This window comes from Gambusia affinis, linkage group LG01, assembly GCF_019740435.1.
Source record: "Gambusia affinis linkage group LG01, SWU_Gaff_1.0, whole genome shotgun sequence".
Taxonomy (NCBI): Eukaryota; Metazoa; Chordata; class Actinopteri; order Cyprinodontiformes; family Poeciliidae; genus Gambusia; species Gambusia affinis.
Genome location: NC_057868.1, coordinates 38,862,361 through 38,882,791, shown reverse-complemented (window position 1 = coordinate 38,882,791; position 20,431 = coordinate 38,862,361). Strand labels below are relative to the sequence as shown.

Sequence of the window (20,431 nt, the reverse complement as noted above, 5' to 3'; positions counted from 1 at the left end):
AGCTCATGATCTTCCCTTAGCATCTTTTCTGCAGGATTTTTTCTGAACATGTCCTCTTCCTCTGTGCAGAGGCATCCATTTGAAATGAGTCAGGCTGGAGTTGGGTGGGGTTGATCTTTTTTAGAGAGAAACCTCTCACAGGCTGTAATAAAGTCACGTGGCTTGGGAACATTTTTCTGCCGCCATGTGCATCTGGGTCCCGAATGATACGGGAAACAAAAACTACCGTTTGGTGCGATGATTGCCAAAAGAATCGTCTTAATCTAATTCCCCTCAGAGCGGGGGCAGATTTCACATGGCTGCAGGGTAATCAGCCCTCACACACACTGACACTGACACCCCACACACTGGTGCACCTTGTTTTCTCCCAGTGTGGGTTTAAATCTCATAATGTCGCCGGAGAATCTGTTTGGCGCCACAACCGACCGGGAACATTTCTAATCCCGTCTTTGATATTTTCCACCCACCGCACCTTCTGCAGCTGGAGATTCATTTTCTCTCCATCTCTCGCTTTCTCTCTCTCTCTCTCTCTCTCTATTTGTTTCAGTCTGGTTTTATTTAAATTCACTGGGGGGGACATGTGTAGCGTTTCAGGGATTTGAATAAAAATAGATTTAAAGATTTGTTACATCCAAGAGAGCGTGCCTTTTTATTTTTATTCTTTACTCATTGTGTATTCAGGCCGTTTCACACGCACACACACATAAACTAGCCTCTGTATGCACGGCATACACATGCACGCATAAGCTCAGGAACAGGAGGAAGTGTTGCCATGGCAACCGTCAGACCCGTGCCGCCCGTGCTTCAGTGGCAAGCCGTTGTAATATAATATCGGTTTTTCCAAAAAATATTTTTTTGTTTCATTGAAATTTTAAAATGCTGCTAACTAACTGCACTTAGTTTTTCCTATTTGTAGATATCAGTAATGTCATTATGACTAGTCAGACTGTTAATTACAAAAGTATGGCAAGCCTTTTTAACATAAAATCGCTTTCTACCGACTATCTGTAATTATGACGATGACTAGTTGGTTTATTCAACAGACTCATCGTCCACATAGAGATAAAAAACAAAGAGACAATAACAGAAATAAATACAAACTTATAAAACACATGCATACCAGTGTTTCCAAAAATATGGAAGCAACATTACAATAAGTCATTCTACATTCTAGAGATATCTATAAATTAAATTTTGACTGTTCTTAACGGTAATTTAAGATATCTGCATTTACATTCTGACTAGTAAGGTTAACAATTCCAGATATCTTCAGTTACATTTGGACTTAAAAATTCATTTCAAGAAGATATTTTAAATTACGTTACCAGGATTTATTTGAAGAGTCAAACATCCATAATTACAATTTAAGATATTGCAAACGTAATTATAGTTAGTCAAAATTTCATTTCCAGAGACCTCAACTAAAAATTGTGCATTTTTTGCTGTGCAATATTTGAGAACACGAACTTTGTGAATATGAAGACTGCTTCTGATTTCTACAAAGAATTCCCAATTTGACAGTGCTGCATTTTCAAAAATCTTTTGTCTGTTTTTTTCTTCAATTTTTCAGTTCCACTTTCAAAATGCTGTGAAAATATGTAACGCTTTGACTAAACAAAATACCAATTTAAGATATCAGTTATATCATTCTGACTAGTCATAACATTAATTAGATGTGTCGAATAGAAAAAACCCCATCTAATTAAAGATATCTCTAATTTATTTGGAAATGTTATTTGACAAATCAAGTTTATAGTTCTAGATATTTCTTATCTAGCTTTGCCTCGTTATTACTTGCTTTCAATATATCTGCAACTTAGTTTGCAGCAGCCAAAACTATCTAAAATAAGGTATCTTGATTTATGGTGTCATTCAATATCTTTAATTAGAATTATGACTATTCAGCACAGAACGCGAGATATCTCGTTCTACTCATAATTCATTGTTGATATTTGATGTGTGTTTCTGATAATAATTCATTGTAGATATTTTGAATTAAGGCTCCCATACAAATTAATTGTAAATCTAATGTCATTTATACTAGCCTGAATGTAATTATCTCAAATATGTATTTTGTCTAGTCAAAATATAATTATCTATATATATATATATATATATATATATATATATATATATATATATATATATATATATATATATATATATATCTATATATATATATATATATATGTTAATTTACTAATCCGTCCAGTGATAAACCAATTCCAGATATCTGGAATGTAAGTGTGGTGAAACCGATTTTATGTTAAAATTGCCTGCCATACTTTAACTAAACATTCATTCAAGACATCTTTAGTTAGAATTATGGCTAGTTGGAAGAGAAAGTGTGATATCTGAAATATGAGCTGAAATATGGTCAGAAATTAATTTTTGATATCTTGAATTAAAGCTTCCATATAAATTAATGGTAAATCTGACATCATTTATTAGTCACAATGTAATTATGAATATCTCAAGTAGGTATTTTGTGAAATAAAATTATAATTAAAGATATCTGGTGTGGCAAAATCAATTTTATGTTAAATCGACCTGCCATATTACAGTAGTATTGCCGCTGTTACAGAGGCAGCAACGCCTGATGGAATGGAGAGAAGAGGAGAAAGACGAGATGCGAAAGAGGATGAAGTATATTCGAGATAAAGGGGAAGGTTTTAAGGCTTAAAAGAAACAGAATAAAGTTTAATATTTGAGTGTCCACATCTAAACTGGATGGTTGGAGTGGAGGTAATTGGGATTCTGTGGAAATGTGCGCAGCGAAGCAGCTGAAGGACTTCACTGTCTAATCACTTCTGGCTCCAGCACCGGGCCATAAAAAGGGCCTTCAGTCAGAAAGACACAATGAGACAGACTGTCAGTGTGTGTGTCTGTGTGTGTTTTGTGTAGTAGGGATTGCCCTTTTTGTGTTTGCAAAGAGTCAGACTGCAGCAGCAGCTCGCATGAAAGCCCACTTTCACCATGCATTCATCTGCCACAGATTTAGTTTGTATTTGAAAGACACAAACAGCCACACCTTGTATCTGATACTCTCTTTACTATCAGTTAGAAATTATAAAACAAGTAATTTGTTTTTGGATTGAGAAAGTTTCCTAGACCTTTGTGACTGTTGGCCTTTTTTGGGCGTTGACTTGAAGAATTTGGATTCAACAAACCTGGAGTATTTTCATACCCGTTTGTTCGGTAGACTTGTTTCGACTGAGGACCAAAATTGCATCATTTGTTACATTTTCACTTTAAAACTAACCCCACCGTTTTAAAAAAAAGTGCTTACCGTTCACCTGTGGAGGCGCTACACCAAGAACCACTGAAGGAAACGATACAAAAACCACAGAAGAAGACAAGAGCCCAACTTCCTTCTAGTAGAAATGTAAACAAAACTGGAGTAGCGTTGTATTATTGCAGCTGTAGCATCTCTCTTTTGTCTTTAGCGGAACATTACAAACTATTTCTCTAGATAGTGCTAGAGTAGTGAGTTTGTTTTTGTTATATTTACCCAGAATGCCCTGCACCGTAGCTCGCTTACTGCTTTTGGAACTTTCTCGTCAAACGAACTAATCAGGGCTGGTGTAAATGCAACCCTACATCTCGGTTTGCTTAAAGAGAACTCTGGTACAGTTGGAATGCATATGAACGCCAAGCAGACCAAAGACCACTTCAAAAGCAACGAGTGAGCTATAGAACAGGGTATTCTGGGTAAATACAACCAAAACAATCAGTCTAGCATTAGCAGGAGAAATAGCTTGTAGTCTTTTGTCAAAGGCAAAAAAGAAATCCCACCACCACTAAAATCTGAGATCACTCCGTTTTAGTTTACATTTAGAAATGAAGGACATTGTGCTCAGTACTCTTCGGAGTTCTTTGTGTCGTTTCCTTCAGTGGTTCTTGGTGCAGCGCCACCACAGGCAAAGAGGGGAACAGGTTTCTCAAAGCGGTTGGTTTGTTTAACAGTGCAGAGTGAAAGTGAACGTAATCAGGTGAAAATGTAACAACCATTGCTACTCTGATCCCTAATCTAACCGAGATTATCAAAATATCAGCTGCCAAGTTCTCCAGAGTTCTCCTAATCGTGTCATTATTTGACTCAAGCATGCTGAAGCAGAGCTGGTTAAAAGTTTTACTTAACCAATAATATAGCATTAGCTGCATTTAAATCCATCTTATCTTTTTGGCAGTAGAGGGGCCTTCCAGCCTTTGCAGATAATTTTTTGTAGTGGGGAAGTACATTTCAAATACTTTTTATACTCTTTCACTTCTGCCTGCCCAGTTTGCAGTCACTCATTGTTATTTCTATTAGGGGATTGCTAAAATTATCAATTTTAGCTCTGTTTTCTACTTTGAGGAAAGCGGCAGTGTGAAAAGCTAAGACATTTTTCAACAGCAGACGAATCAAACCATCTGGCTTCAAGCAACACACTGCTTTTGCCTTGCTTTAAACAAAGGACAGCTAAGTAGATAAAGAGCAGCATGGTTGCAGCTTCCTGGTTTCCCTGCTGTGAATTAAAGGTTATATTCATAACTGTGACCTGCAGGGCCACCCGTGCAACTTATATTGCAGATGTGTGATTTATCACCCCTTCTTCCAACAGGCAGTTAAGATGGCTGCCCTCCTCCCTGTGTATAATCAACATGATGAATCCCCTCCCTGTGTCTGCAGCTCGCTGAACATTTGTCTCTGCCTGTCTTTTTAGTAAATATCGCCAACAGTCAGGAGTGGATGCTGAGCCGATCCATCCCGGAGCTGAGAGTGGTGAGTTTCCATCACTGCAGCTGATGCATCACACATTCAGCTCACAGTGAAAACCGATTCTGAGTAATAAAACTGTAGAGAGACTGTTTTTTTTTTTTTTCTTGCACAGTTCAGCATAACAGGAAACATATTACAGTAGCTGATGTTTGATTTTCTGCTGAGTTGCAGCAGTTGCTCTCTGGGAAAATGACACCTTTCATCCCAGTAAAATCCATTAAAACATGAACTAGTTTTCCTATTTTTAACTTTTTGACTTGTCAAGTTGGAAGTCCCTAAAATATGTCATAATTTTACTAATTAAAATCACTTTTATAATAAACTAAGCATGCCATATTTTATTAAGCATTTAAAGTTGTCCAATTATTTTTTAGGAAGGAGTAGATGTAGGTATTCATCATATCATTTATTGTAAAAAATGTCTTATCATGATAAAGATTTTGATTTATTTTTAGGATACATTTCAGTTATTAGTGATGAACAAAAAATAGTACTAACAGTACAATATGAAATCTTAATTTAGCTTTTTTATCCACGATTTGTTTCAGAAAAACACCAATAAATATCTGTAAATTCGAAAATATGATTAAATGCAGTTACTGTGTGCAGATTAGTGCTCTAAATATTTTTTTAAGAAACAGAAGAAGCTTTTTTCAACTGATTGAGTAACTGATTAATTGTTATTAGGACAGACTGAAAGAACAGCACACTCAGAGCGGTAATTAGTAATAGTAATAAAGATAAGATAAAAACAAAAAAACTAAAAACTTTGTTCGTAAATATCTTCTACCTAAAACTCATCAAGTGGCTGTTTTAGTTTCACTTGGTTAATAAAATCTCACATTTACCACCTTTTACTATTCATTTATTAATCAATTAATCCAAAACATAATCACCAGATTTACCCTAGATTGTTGATAAATCGAGCAGAAAGGCCTCATCTTTTCACATGTTGACTTTATCAGTTATAGCGTTTATTAAACATGTGGCTTTTGCAAACAGTACATGTAGATAATGCTTTCTGAGATCATTTGTGCAAGTAAAGTACAAATTTTCTGACAACTGTTATAAAGATGTAAAAGAGAGCCTTAAAATATGATTTTCTTTAATTAAAGCAGCATAATCTCCCACTGAAAGACAAATCCAACATTTAATTTAAGAGCATGTTCTCTGTAGGGACTAAAATACCACGTTAAGAGATAATTAGTTATAAAAATTCACTGGTGGTCTAATTGTTGCTGCTAACTCCTTCTACAGCCTTACTTTGCAATCTCTAAGATCATCAGTGTCCAAACCTTTGACACATTTTAACTGAAGTTAGACAAAAGACATTTTCATGAATTGAAAATTTTATATTTGTTAATTATAGCAAGAGTTTTGCACATTTACCTTTAAATTTTGGGGAATCAATTGTTTTCTATTGCTTGGTCAGGAGAAAAGTGGATTTTCAGCTGTTTTTGCAACAAGAACTTGATTTTGGTCGCTCTTTACTCTGAAATTTTCAGTTTTTAGCCCAGTTTGTTAAAAGACTGCAACCAGGTCTGCTTTTGACCCAGTCCCTGGATGTCTGTGATCTTGTTCTCTATTACAATAGAAGCAAAACATGATTAAGTGAAAACCGCATTCAAATGCTCCAGAGTTCTCTATTATGCTCTCATTGTTTAAGCTCACTAAGCCTGCAGCTACCAATTATTTTAGCGATCAATTATTCCATGGATTATTATAGCGATTAATCGATTATCATGATGATTAATCAACTAATTTTTTTTTTTTTTTTTACATATTTTTCAGATTTTTCATTCAACCTCTTAAGCCTTTCTATACACAATCTGAAACATTAAAATATGCAAATAAGCAAATAGTTTAATTACCTTTTTCAATAATAAAACAACAATTTTATGTCCTAAAATGCAATAATGTAGCATTCCATTAATGAACACTTGAACATTTGTTGCAAAGGATCCATCTGTTGCTAAAAATACTACCTTTTGAATTCATAAGGGGACACCAGATAGGTGTTTAACAGGAGATTTTTTTACCCTATATACTCCTGTTAACAATTAATTGATTACTAATTTAGTTCTTAACGATTAATCGTTTCAGCCCTAATCTTATTTAGTAGCGATAGTTTTGGTGTTAGTCTGTAAAGAACGTTGTTTACCCAATGTTGTGACTGTTACAAATTCAGTCAGAGACGAAGTCAGTAAGTGAGAAAGGAACTGAAAGGGTTTAATTAAGTCTGACAGTTTGGTTTGAGATGTTCTCCATCGCTGACCATGAAGAACTTCTAATTCTTTTTAATGTATTTCCTTCCTTTTTCTCTCAGGGCATTCTAGGCAGCCTGAAAAGTGGAAAGTCAGCGCTGGTGAACAAATACATCACAGGCAGTTATGCTGCGATTGAGAAGCCTGATGGTAGAAACAGTTTTGTTTTAAATTAAAGCGTTTCCTGATTGGCTGTTTTGCAGCTCAGTGGCCTGTTAAATTACCTTCCCGTTGATTTGTTGTTCCTGACAGGTGGAAGGTATAAAAAAGAAGTTCTGGTGGACAGTCAGAGTCACCTATTGCTGATCCGGGAGGAAGCTGGGGCTCCTGACGCACAGGTGTGTTTTACATAAACATGTAACACCTGAATCATCTGTTTGCAGCTGCGCAATTCCTCTCAACTCTAATCCTGCTTCACTGTTCCGTCTGCGTTTTCTCCCATTCACTTGGATTACTCCGGTAGAATTTCAACTGGACCAATCAGCTAACAGAAAGAGAAGTTGTGAGCGATTATGTTGCTTTTCTGCGCTACTTTAGAATTTAAGTCTGCTTGTAGTTGCAGCAATGACAGTGGAGGGAATGAAGCAGTTCAGTTCGCTTACAAATACCAACATTAGCACCCATCTTGTTGGGCTCAGCACTTCTTTCTTCGTACTAGATGATGGTTGTTTATGATCAGGCAATTTGAAGAAAGGTTTGTAGTATCAAACTGGTGTGTTACATAGGTAGCGATGGGGTAACATGTAAATCTTCAACAGAGTCAAATCATTGAACGATGTGATAGGTTTTTACCAGGCTATCTTGGAACTAATGTTTGGTTTTTACCAGGCTATCTTGGAACTAATGTTTGGTTTTTACCAGGCTATCTTGGAACTAATGTTTGGTTTTTACCAGGCTATCTTGGAGCTAATGTTTGGTTTTTACCAGGCTATCTTGGAGCTAATGTTTGGTTTTGTTTTCCAGTTCTGCAGCTGGGTCGATGCGGTCATCATGGTCTTCAGTCTGGAGAATGAAGCCAGTTTCCAGGAGCTTTACCAGCTCTACAGCCAGCTCAGTGCTCACCGCTCCGACATCCCCGTCATCGTGGTGGGAACCCAAGGTAATCTCACAGATTACACCATAGGATTAAACTTGATTTAACTCGCCAAAACAGATGAATGTGGGAAAACTTTTGGATTAATAAACTGGATTAATAAACAGGAACCAGGAAGTGTGACCATATAAGGCCCATACTGGCTTCTTTACATTGGCTGCCCATCTTTTATCAAAGAGATTTTAAGATTCTTTTATTAACTTATTTAGTTTTAAAAGGGTTAGCTCCACCTTATCTTCAGAACCTTTTAAAATTTCAGTCTGTGTCCAGAACCCTACGATCAAATCCTCAGCCATTACTGACAGTTCCTCTGACCCGACTTAAGAGCAAAGGAGATCAGGCTCTTTCTGCTGTTGCTCCTATTCTATGGAATAATCTACCTTTCCAGGTTAGATCTTCCCACTGCCTGGATCATTTTAAATCGCTTCTCAAAACTCATTTTTAATCTTTGGCTTTTATTTGAAGTTGTGTTTTGATACTCAGTTTTTATCAATTTGTGTTATTGTTGTTCCTGTGCAGCACTTTGGTGCAGTTTTACACCTGTTTTTAAAGTGCTATATAAATAAATTTGACATTGACATAACTGTTATTTAGTTAGAAAGACTGGATTGAATAGTTGTATGTTAGAGCTGAAAGAGTGAAATCCCAATCATCCATCCATTCATCCTCAGTAATCTATTTTTACAATACCATAATTGAGCTAACTCTAAAAAAAGTGTGAAATATTATAAGTTCAATATTTTTTATCATTTTGACCAAAATAACTCGTAAATCATTTATGCCATTATTGTTATAATTTTCCAGTATTCATTTATGTTATCAACAAATATTGTTACATAATAAAGATATGTTAATACCTTCTCGTTATCCTGGATTGATCAGATAAAATAAGCAGCACCAACCCCCGAGTGATCGAGGACCAGCGCGCCCGGCAGCTGTGCATCGACGTGAAACACTCGCTGTTTTATGAGACCTGCGCCACCTACGGGTTCAACGTCGACAGGGTCTTCTGCGAAGGTGAGCTCATTTCATCCTGACCTCCATCTTAATCAGAGACGAAACATTTCAACCGGAGCTCTGTGTGGTTTTCAGCCGCCCAGAAGATCGTAGCGCAGAAGAAACAGGCGGCGCTGCTGGCGTGTAAATCTCTTCCCAACTCGCCGAGTCACTCTGGAGGATCCACACCTGGATCAGCGTCTCTGCCCGGACAGGTACCACCAGGGCGGTTTCTAACGTTATCGTCACCCCGTTACGTCACCGGATCTCTACGTGATACGATGTGTGCTAGCGTGAGAGCTAGCACACTCGCTAGAGTTAGCTGCTAGTATACTAGCTAAAGTATGTAATTTTACTACATCAAAAGCAAAAAATCTGAATTTATTTACTTTCAGTGTCACTCGCAGCTTTAAAGCTGAGATGTTATTCTATATGTTAAAATATATTGACAAATATATAGGGAATTAATCAGAAATATATGAAAGTGCTATTGGGTAATATGCTAAAACGTAGCTTGGCAGATTATGACAATACATTAACGAATATATTTGATTAGCTCCTTATTTATCTTAATAAAGTATGCCTGTGTAGATATATATTGTAATATATGAAAAGTGCAAGTCCCTATATATTATTAAGTATATTGTAATATATTATGCTGTCATATTTTCCAATACAATTTGCAATAAATATTTTATGCTTTGAATAAATGTTATAGTTAATTATTAATCAATACCAATTGATAAATGAAGCAGCATCCTTAATTTTAGTAAATAACTTTGAATAACATAAAAATCTAAGATTTATGAGATGAAATATTTGGCAATATGTTTAATGGCAGCAAACATTCAAAATATTTTTACTCTAGTTTCTAGTGTTCAAGTGTATCAAGTCTTGGTACACTTAAAATGAGACAAAATAACTTCCAAATAACATTTCAGCAAGATAAAGAAGCTTGTTGTAAGTCAATAAATACTTAATATTGTTAAAAAGTACAAGTTCCAATTTCAGATTATGTCACTTGTAACATGGGAAAAATTTATTGTTATAGATTAAATAATCTGCCTTAGTAACTAGATTTTGTGTTTTTGCAGTGAACATAGATTTTAAATATAAATCAAGTCTTTAAAGTCTAATTTTACTCCACCACAGACACGTTTTATCACCTCATCACTCACTCACATCATCCTCACTCTCTCCATCTCCTTCTCATCTCCATTCCCATCTTGACCCTGTGACCTCTGGATTCCCCCCTCCCCTCTCAGGCCAGTAATGGCCCCAGCAGCAGCTACGCCTGCTCCCTCCCCTCCACCCCTGTGGTGGGTCACAGAGAGCTGAGGGCGGCTCAGGTGGAGGGGGGCAGCAGCTCGCGTCTGAAGACCATCCCCAGGCGACCTTCCCTGTTTAAGGTCAGTCCCTCGCCACGTGTTCCCTCTCCTGTCATTTCACTCTCATTTCCATCCGGCTCCCCTGTCGTTCTTCTCTGTTGGGATTAAAAATAGCTTTTCATGGGGTTTGTTTCAGAACCGGGACACGGACAAGAAAGCAGGTGATTCGAAGGGGGATCAGAGCGGTGTGCGGGGCGTCCCGCTCAAACAGGTTTGTGTTGTTTTTGCTAGCGCTGAAACGATTAATCATATTAATTGTAATTAATCGATCTTTTTTTTTTCTAAATGAGTACTTCATAGAAAGGGTTTCCAGGAAAATCCTTGTTGTTTCACAGCTTTGGGTCAGATAGGGCTGAAATGATTAAACATGATTAATTGATAAATTTTTTTAATGAGCGATTCATAGAAGGAGTTTCCAAGAGAATCCCTTTTGTCTCACAGCTTTGTATCAAATAAGACTGAATTATTCATGATTAATTGATTATTAAAATAATCGTGAACTGCTCTAGTAATCAATTAATCATTAAATTTGCTGAAAGAACACCACAGAGTAGTAAATGGGCCAAGACTGTACACAGTACGCATGCATTTTACATTTAAGATAATAAAAAATTTTTTGTTTGTGAATATTTTCTATCTAAAACCCCTCAATTGGCAGGTTCAGCTTGACCTAGTGGACACAATAAGCAATAAAATGTCTATTTTCGTATCTTCAAAAGGAATTATTGTTTTATTTGTATTTGTTAATGTATTCCAAATATTGTACATGAAAAACTTAAATGAAAAACCTGCAGTGAGGCAGTTTTTTAATCTGATTAATTGAAAATTGTCAATTAATTGATTATTCTGATTGTTATTTGTTAGAAGTATTGATTAATTGATAGCTAGCTGTGGCTGTATTCTTTACAAATAAAAATACAGAACTCAGAGGAACTAAACAATATATTCCAGTTCCCTTTTCACACAGGAGAAGGGAACCAAAATAAATTTATCTGCTTCTCGCAGCAGCTTTCAGTTTCATCTTTCCTGACCTTTCCCCAGCGTGTTTCTATTAATACAGGAGCTCTGAGCTGCTTTGAAGGCACTAGTTAAATTTAGCCACACTGTGTGTCATGCTAAATCTGCAATTGTCTGTTTTCATCAGGGCATCCTGTTCAAGAGGAGTGGCAACTCTCTGAATAAGGAGTGGAAGAAGAAATACGTCACCCTGTCCAACAATGGCACGCTGTCTTATCACTCCAGCTCCAGTGTAAGAAAAACAGCGTCCAGCCCTGATCGATACGGCCGTAAAGCATCAGCAGTCGTCTCTGGAGAGCGCTTATCTGCAGATTTACAGTCGCAACGACACGTTAGGGGACACATTCTTGTTTTCTGCAGCTCTAGATTTGAACTCTTATTGATTTTATAGAAATGATTCTGCAAAAAGGCTTCAAATTGTTGAATAATTTCTGTTTTATATATAGAATATTATATACAGAAATCTGAGCAAATTTGACATCTAGAATCCCTATTGGTTGTGTCTAAATTGTAAGTACAACTTTGAGGGCGTTGAGGCAGAACTGGAAGGGGAAAAATTAAGAGTTTGAAAAAATATTTCTGTTTCGAGAGTTTATTATTTTTCTGAGATCTTGTAAACATGTAGATGGGTCTTTATAAAAACAAATATTTAGCATATTGTTTAAAAAGATAATATTGTACACACATGGGGTAGAAGTACGGCGTAAAAGTAAAATATCAGATTTTTTTCATACCAAATTATAATAAGAAAAAAAACAAAATGACAAATGACATAAAAAAATTAAAAAGTGGCTTTTATTTTAGTCATCTATCTGTGAATTGTACAACGACATAATTACGAGAATATAGTCATAAAATTAGCTGAATAAAGGCAGAAGAAAATTACAAGAGAAAAATAAATTTTTTGCTATTTTACATGTTGGTGTAAAATTCTCTTAATATTCCAACGTTATTCTGGCAATATTAGAACTATATTTCCGTATTATTCAGATTTTTAATAATTTTCTTTATTAAAAAGAAAATTGTATGTTCTGTCCAAATGAAAGAAGTTGTAAAACTCTTTGGTCAAACAAGATGGCCGCCCTGTGCACACATACATCACGGTCTGGGTCTTTTTTAATTTTAAGTTTTCAATCTGCATTGAATATCCATTTCTTCAAAAAATTAAAATTGACTTCATTTGCTTAATTTTAACATCTGACTCGACGACTTTGGTCTGTGTGACCAAAAGTTTGGACACCCCAAGTTTTATCTTGGCACCGTTTCACAGAACCTTAACATGTCGCTAAACGAGATAAAAACATTCAATATCTCATCCATCACAGGATTACACACAGAACACCCACGGGAAGGAGATCGACCTGCTCCGTGTGACGGTTAAAGTTCCTGGGAAACGCCCGCCGAGAGCCGTCGCACCTGCCGGACCCTCAGCTGTTCCCCCGGCGGTTTTACCTGGAGTCAACGGGATCAGCAAGGATCCGGCCGCAGCTGACGGCACCAGCTCAGGTACGCCGAATCAGTTAGCCATCCCAGCTTTAAACAGATGTTATAATACTTTAATTAGTATTTATTGATATTGAGGCAGAATTTTGTAACTGACTACCTTGTTTAGTTTTAAATATTGTATAACTTAACGTTCCACGTTTTCTCTTTTCTTAAATATTTCTTTCGAAAGAATAAATAAACTACATTTTAGAAAACTTTCTATGACAAAGAAAAGAAACGTAGTCTAGCAAACTTTTTTTCTATAGGGACAAAACAAACACACCAACAACAAAAATCTAAACTAATGGCAATCATTACGCCAACAGTGAGTGAGAGAAGGATGGGTGCTATTTGTAAAGTTATACAGCAATAATTTGGTTTATTTAGTCTGTCATAAGAGAAAAAAGTTTATGAAAAAGACAAATTTAAGACAAACTACTATTTCCACTGACAGATTATTTCACTTATAACATGACATTTTTCCCACATTATAAGTGAAATAATCTGCAAGTGGAACCAGTACTGTTTTTAATCAATATTAAGGAATTATTGACTGAAAACAAACTAAAAAGTTGCTTGTAAGTCTGTGTTGTTCTAGGATGTTTCCACTGGATACTTGGTCTGATTTGGTGTTTTTGCAGCGTGTTCTCTAGGTGAAATGTGTTGTTCTTACTGCATGATAAACAGAAAATCTTCACGTTCTCTCAGTTCCTCAGTTGTGTCCGTCCACTCTGTCCGTCGCCGACGAGCGGCCCGGCGCTTTGTCGCCACAAGGGGGCGAGAGAGGACTGCAGCGCTGCCCTTCATCGCTGTCCGCTAAAGCACAAAGTGTTGGCGAGTGTAGCACACCAGATTCAACCTCGAATGTCTGCCACCGCCACAGCAACTGATTCTTTTCTTTTCTCCTTTTTTAATGTCAGACGGCCTTGAAGGGACGGCCGGAAAAGATCCGGGCCAAGCGTCTCCCATGAGTGACAGGAAGAAGAACAGGAGGAAGAAGAGCATGAATCAGAAAGGGGATGCAGCTGTTGGCCAAGCTGATGGTAATGTCACTTTTCCTGCGAAATTATCTGAACATTTTGGAAACTTTCCGCTTTACTGCACTCTAAAGATTATTTTGTTTTACTACAAAGAACTTATTGCTAACTGTCTGTCGTTCTGGTCTAAAGATGGATTATCAAATATCTGTTGAGATTTCTTGACAGCTTATTTCCCGTCTCTCTGTTTCTCTTTTTTTTCCTTTCCCTTGTGCGTTTCTCTCGCTCTGCAGCCAAACGCAAAATGTGGAAATTAAAGAGCTTTGGTAGCTTGAGAAACATTAATAAGACAGGTAACACATGTGGGTGCAGAGTCTTTCCATCCCTACCATCCCAAGCATGTGTTCATCCAAATAACCCTGACATCTTTCGTTCTCCACCTCTCAGACTTTAAGCCATTTTGTGTTTGTTTTTGATAAATCTCCACAGATTATCCCACTATAACCATGTCCAGTTGGTGCAGATGTGACCAAAGGTTGTATTTGTTTTCTTGTACTTGCAGAGGAAGAGAATGCAGACTTTATTATAGTTTCTTCTACCGGCCAAATGTGGCACTTTGAGGCGCAGAGTCTGGAGGAGAGGGATTCCTGGGTGACAGCAATAGAGAGCCAGATCCTGGCAAGCCTGCAGTCCTGTGAGAGCGGCAGGAATAAGGTGAAAAAACACAAAAAAAAACATTTAAAAAAAAAGAAATAATTCCCCAAAACACTGGAACATGCGTACTTTCTATAGAACAGAAAAGCAGAGGCATGACTCATAAGATAGACTATAAATTGTACCAGAAGTTATTGTGAAAAACGATAATGTTGTTTTTAGACCATTTTCAAGTAATATAATGGTACACTGCAAAAGCACAAAACCTTTCCATGTAATTTTGGTCTATTTTACCTTCAGTCTTTATGTTGGACCCTGATGGGTGTCCAGTTGTTTTCCTGTGTGGCTGAACTTGTAGCTCTGCATCTATAATTTAAATATGTTTGCTCCAAATTAATAAATTTCTGCAGCAAAACAATAAAATCAGTTTCTCTGAGGTCAAAATGTCACCCAGTTTTGTGTCTTGTGAGACTGAAGTGATTGATGCTTTCTGTGGCCAGGCACGGAGGAGCAGTCAGAGCGAGGCCGTGGCGCTGCAGGCCATCCGAAACACCAAAGGAAACAACCTGTGTGTGGACTGTGAAGCATCCAGTAAGTTCACTTTTAACACGGCAAAAACACTAAATATTACTGAGTGTTTCTAGAACAAAGATCTTAGTACTTTTCAGATAATACAAAACTATTTTACAAGTAACTATTCAGTTGTAGTTATAGGACAGGGGTGTCCAAAGTGCGGCCCGCAGGCCATTTGCAGCCCTCTGGAGGATTGTTGGTGGTCCAGATGGAGCAAATCTGACCTGCAAGCATAGGTGGACACTTTTTCAACATTTTTACAGTTAAATAACATCTTTTTAAAAATATTAGGCACAAAAAACAGATTCCCATTTATTAACAAGTTTGTTTCATTCAACTTAATTTTTGGACTAACTAGAACCATAAATGTCGACTCTTATTTCTCGTATAAGAAAACAATCAAGCCAAAAAATTATAAACTGTGGGCCTTTTTTGTGATCTACACACCAATTTTCTACAAAAGTATGACCATTTTCTTCATGTTACTAAAATCAGAATTGTTTAGTTTGTTGTTTCCATCTTCATGAACTGTCTTAGGAAAACAGAGTGTTTTCAGTCAAAGACTTCTTCAAATTTGCTGTAATACAGACTGCTACAGGAGATCTTTCCTGCCAACATCCATCACTCTCTATTTGAAGAATCTGAATTAATATTAATATGAATAACAACATTTAATTTCCCTTTGGGATCAATTAAATATTTTTGAATTTAAATTTGAATAATTATTGAGCAGGTAAAATAAAAAAAGGCCCCAAAAGTTTATTTTAAAAATGAAATAATTTTTTGTTTTTTTTTACTATTTTTGTGTCCCCATGTGTTTTCAGTTTAATGACTTGGCATCTCATTGCAAAAGGTTTGGACACCACTGACATAAAACCTTATTTTAAGTCATGAATTCCTTAATAATGTTTACTTCCACTAATATATTTTTTGATTTAAAACAAGACATTTTCTACATGTTATAAGTGGAACTATTTTTTCTTTTTTTTTATCAATATAAAGAAATTAACCTAAAACAAGCTCCTATAACATGATGAAAAGTTACTGGTAAGTAAAGTAGACCAGAAGTACTTGGTAATATTTTGTATTTTTGCAGTGTTATGTTTTTGCTTCAGTGCTGCAACCAGACTCACCTCTCTGGTCCCTGCAGATCCCACCTGGGCCAGTCTGAACCTGGGGGCCCTCATCTGCATCGAGTGTTCGGGGATCCACCGGAACCTGGGAACCCATCTGTCTCGCGTTCGCTCGTTGGACCTGGACGACTGGCCGGGGGAACTCACACAGGTTCTGGCTGCCATCGGAAACCACATGGCCAACAGCGTGTGGGAGAGCTGCACCCAGGGCCGGACCAAACCCACGCCGAACGCAACACGGTGGGTTGAACCAAACCAACAACAAACCAACATGGTTTAGAGTTTCAGTTTGGTAAATAAATATTTTAATACCAAAATGGGTAAATGAAAGCAGCCATTGTGCAGTTCACACAGCGGTAAAACCAGTTGACCAATGTTGCTGAGCTGCTGGAGCTCAGCTTGGGTTGCTAGGTAACAGCAGAACTCGGCTGGGGTTGCTAGGTAACTCAGTGCTGGTGTGAATGTGACTTAACAATTGTGATGTTCTTGGAACAGATTTGAAACTTGTTGCCAAAAAAAGTCTGGATGTTTGTTTTTTATAATGCTTGGGCTGTTTTTAGAAGCAGTAGAAACCCAAATGGAAGTACAAAAATGTACAAAAACTCTTTCAAATTGAGCATTAGTTGCTGAAAAGCTAAAAAAATGTGTCTTGAGTCTACAAATTATCTTTAAAAACTAAATATTATCCCAGAATAAAAAGCGTGTTCCTCACCAGAACATGGAAGTTTTCTCTACGTAGTTCCATGTTTTCATGTTCGGTCCTGTGATGTTTCCGTGTCACCAGAGAGGAACGAGAGTCCTGGATCCGGGCAAAGTATGAGCAACGCGCCTTCGTTGCTCCTCTACGGCCAGCCTGTGAGGACAGCGTGCCGGCGTCGCTCCTGTCCGCGGTGACCAACCGGGATCTGCTCCGGCTGCTGCTGCTTCTGGCCCACTGCACCAAGGAGCAAATCAACGCACAGCTGGCCGCCACGCCGTCACGTACGGCTCTGCACGCCGCCTGCCAGCTGGGAGACGTGGTCATGACCCAGCTGCTCGTCTGGGTGAGTGTATTTATGTTTTTACTCTCCGGCGCTAGTCAGAAAGAAACCTTAGATGTCTGGTAATGTTTATTTTTAGAAGAACAAAAGAAAAGACGTCGAGCTGCATCTTTTCAAGGTTTAAAACAACAGAAATGAACTGTAATTCTGCTGGGGTTTTTTATGAGCAATCAACTTTCACTGAGAAGAAAAATAAAACGGAAAACTTGTGTGGCACTTTTTGCTCTCTTAACAAAAGAAATAGAAAAACAGATTTTAATCAAATGGATTTTGCTAAATTCTCATTCTATATTAATGATTAAATCCTTAAAGGAGCAATATTATCCAAAGTCGACTGTTTTTGAGCTTTATATCATGTTATAATCTTATTCCCTCATTAAAAACATGCCTAGTGTTGCCTTGATTCTTTCATGTATATTTGAGAAAGTCTTTGATCTCCATGGCAACCATTCAGCCAATGGAATGTAAGCGGAGTTTCAGAAAGAGCAGGAGTTTCTTAAAGAGACAGGAACCCAATTTCAAGTTGTTAAATTACATAGTTAAATTTCATATCTACAACATTTTTGTAATAACTGAAGGCAACATGGTGCTATAAAATGTCTGCAAAACACATAACACTGCCCCTTTAAGGAATTTTAAGTGTATCCTGCTGTATTTATTCTCTCACAGTATGGAATCGACTTGAAAGCGAAGGACAGCCAAGGTCAGACGCCCATGATGATCGCCAGAAAAACCGGGAGCAAAGGCTGCATGGATATTTTGCTCCAACACGGATGCTCCAACGAAGCGTCCCCCACCGCTGCCGCCGCCACGCCGGTCCTCTCCCGTCGCTCCAGCACTGCCAGCCTGGGCCGGACCAGCTCCAGGAAGTGGGTGTCGTAGCCCGGAGGTAGAAGTTTATGATGGGACGAAACAATATAATGGGGAAAAAGACAGAAAAAAAACAGTTACTGAAGACTGAACAACATATCAAACAACGTGAAAGCAATATTCATCTGGTGAGTCGATGACTAACGTATTGCTGAAATGCCGTCCTGTAGAGCCGTAGCCGTCTTCTGTCATTCTTAGCACAGCCAGTCTGTCCGCTTCAGTCCCACTTCCTCCCGATGAAGTGCAATAATCCAGCTGTGATGACGGAGAGCAACAGCTTTAAATGTGAACTGCATCAGCCGACAGTGCGCTCATCATCTGGGGATTTTTCTTGTGACTGGACCAAATTTTTGTTTTTCTTTGGCTTTAGAAACAAAACCTGAAAACGAATCGGCAGAGAAAATACAGCTAGAAAAACGAAATCTTTGTTCCAACCAGAGATGCAAAATCTATACAACACCTGCAATGTTCAGCGAAAACGCACCCAAAGGGACTGAGCTTTGTAAAAAAAAAAGAAAAAAAAAGTTTGTTGAAAATATGTTGGGTTTGTTTTTCATTGTCTTTTATAATTTCTTATTGCTGTACATTCCACGAAGCGCAGTGAGCAGATGTGAACATGCAGTATGTAACCATGTGTTGAAACATTTTATTCTGGATCGCAGAGACGACTACATGAAGATGCTACTCACATTTATATTACTGTTGTGTATTGATCTCATGGTTTTAACTGAAAAGTCAAGTATGAAGCAGTTTGGGACTCTTTGTGAATCATGTGAATTCCTCATGACTTAAATGAAAATAAAAACATTTTTTATTAGCAATAACAGGATTGTTTTGTTTGTCTTTCCCTTCACAGTTTGTAATTTTGCCCTTCTGAAATGAATTTTCTCCTATGTTGGTCGTTTTTGTTTTTTATGGAGGCGGTTAGTGGGTTTAAAGAGTTTATTGACAAAATGTTTATTATTCTTGAGGCATCACACTGGAAATCAAATAAGGAGAAATATGAAACACGATTGTTGAGGCTCGCTTTCTTTTCGTAAAAGGAAATTACAAATTCCTGAAAATATCTATAAACTGTTTTATCATCCCTTCTGTGAGTGTTAGAGTCAGGCTACAGAGATTTTAAAAATTGTTTATTGTTTATGACAGTATAATTATAATAGCAGAGTAAAGATGCTATTTCATCACTTAGGCTGGCCTTAATATTCCATTGTAGAGCTGACCTGAATTCAAAGTCCAAATAAATAGTCACTTTAAAACACACCTGTTGAACAAGATGGCTGCTTTGGTTGCTGAGATCACTGAAAACTGAAGGAACGCATTGGTAAAAAAAAAAAAAAACATGCTTTACAAAACTGAAATGTTGAAAAGTAAAACACAAACTCAATTAATCAATAAAATCAATTTCCAGCCACAGTTGAGGTCACAAACTAAAGAAGACCACAGAAGAAAAGTGTGTGAAAAAAATCTGTTTTGAAATGTAGAGCTATATGTTGTGGAATGTCAGATTTGGTTTAAATGTGATGTCTAGAGGTCTATAAAAGAGTTTGTGTCTAAAGATAAACATAAAAGTGTGACTAAACTGTGCTATAATTAACGTGGAGAGCCTCCTGAGTTATTCTTCTCTGAGGTTTGTTGTGAAACAGGCCATAGACTGAAATAAATTCCTCTTCTGTTTCACTGAAGCCATGTTTGCAGAGCCATTTTTTCCTGAAATGTCCTCATACCAGTGTAAACAACAGTTTCCTCTCTTTATTGCAGGAGACCAGAAAGAGAGATGATTGTTAGCAGATTATGAGAGTGAGAAGAGCATGTCTTGCCTTATAAAGGCTAAAACTAGAAAGTTTTTATGCCCTACATCCACTTGGAAATTGATTTTGCACACAGAATAGTGAAAATCAAACTGTCTATAACTTGTGCTTCTATTGAAATGTATGCTTGATACATATCAGACTCTGTGGTTTGTCGTGGCTGTTCCCCCTGCATGGTGAGGTACTTCCCTTTTCTGAGGCACATCAACATTCAGTAAACAGTATGCACATAAAAAAGAGGAAACCTTTTAAAATATTCAGTTCATTTTTAACACATTTTCACACGATGACGTCTGAGCTCGTTTTGTATTTATTTGTGAAAAAGAAAGTGATTTAATTGCACTTTACCTTGTTTTAACTATAAAACT

General features: G+C 37.2%; 1 protein-coding gene and 1 long non-coding RNA gene across 6 annotated transcripts in view; one reads left to right on the top strand and one right to left on the bottom strand.

Annotated features, from left to right (window-relative positions):
• The window catches only part of agap2 (ArfGAP with GTPase domain, ankyrin repeat and PH domain 2), a 30,066-nt gene extending 10,993 nt beyond the window's left edge, over positions 1–19,073 (top strand). For 2 of the 5 annotated variants that reach the window (XM_044124510.1, XM_044124487.1), the window contains exons 2-19: positions 4,707–4,765; positions 7,089–7,176; positions 7,279–7,364; positions 7,990–8,125; positions 9,002–9,136; positions 9,212–9,330; positions 10,381–10,524; positions 10,640–10,714; positions 11,648–11,752; positions 12,846–13,026; positions 13,714–13,839; positions 13,926–14,048; positions 14,276–14,335; positions 14,545–14,696; positions 15,137–15,227; positions 16,360–16,582; positions 17,127–17,385; positions 18,052–19,073. In XM_044124510.1, coding sequence (XP_043980445.1) covers positions 4,707–4,765; positions 7,089–7,176; positions 7,279–7,364; positions 7,990–8,125; positions 9,002–9,136; positions 9,212–9,330; positions 10,381–10,524; positions 10,640–10,714; positions 11,648–11,752; positions 12,846–13,026; positions 13,714–13,839; positions 13,926–14,048; positions 14,276–14,335; positions 14,545–14,696; positions 15,137–15,227; positions 16,360–16,582; positions 17,127–17,385; positions 18,052–18,264 — 2,375 coding nt within the window. In that variant the 3' untranslated portion in view covers positions 18,265–19,073. The remainder of the gene's footprint in view (positions 1–4,706; positions 4,766–7,088; positions 7,177–7,278; positions 7,365–7,989; positions 8,126–9,001; positions 9,137–9,211; positions 9,331–10,380; positions 10,525–10,639; positions 10,715–11,647; positions 11,753–12,845; positions 13,027–13,713; positions 13,840–13,925; positions 14,049–14,275; positions 14,336–14,544; positions 14,697–15,136; positions 15,228–16,359; positions 16,583–17,126; positions 17,386–18,051) is intronic. The other 3 variants (XM_044124517.1, XM_044124496.1, XM_044124502.1) reach the window with 2 other exon arrangements.
• On the bottom strand, positions 14,595–15,167 carry LOC122835459. The gene is made up of 3 exons (XR_006371313.1): positions 15,087–15,167; positions 14,931–15,002; positions 14,595–14,674 (listed from the first exon to the last, which is right to left on the bottom strand). It is a non-coding gene; the product is annotated as an uncharacterized LOC122835459 (long non-coding RNA).
• Positions 19,074–20,431: the final 1,358 nt, after the last annotated feature.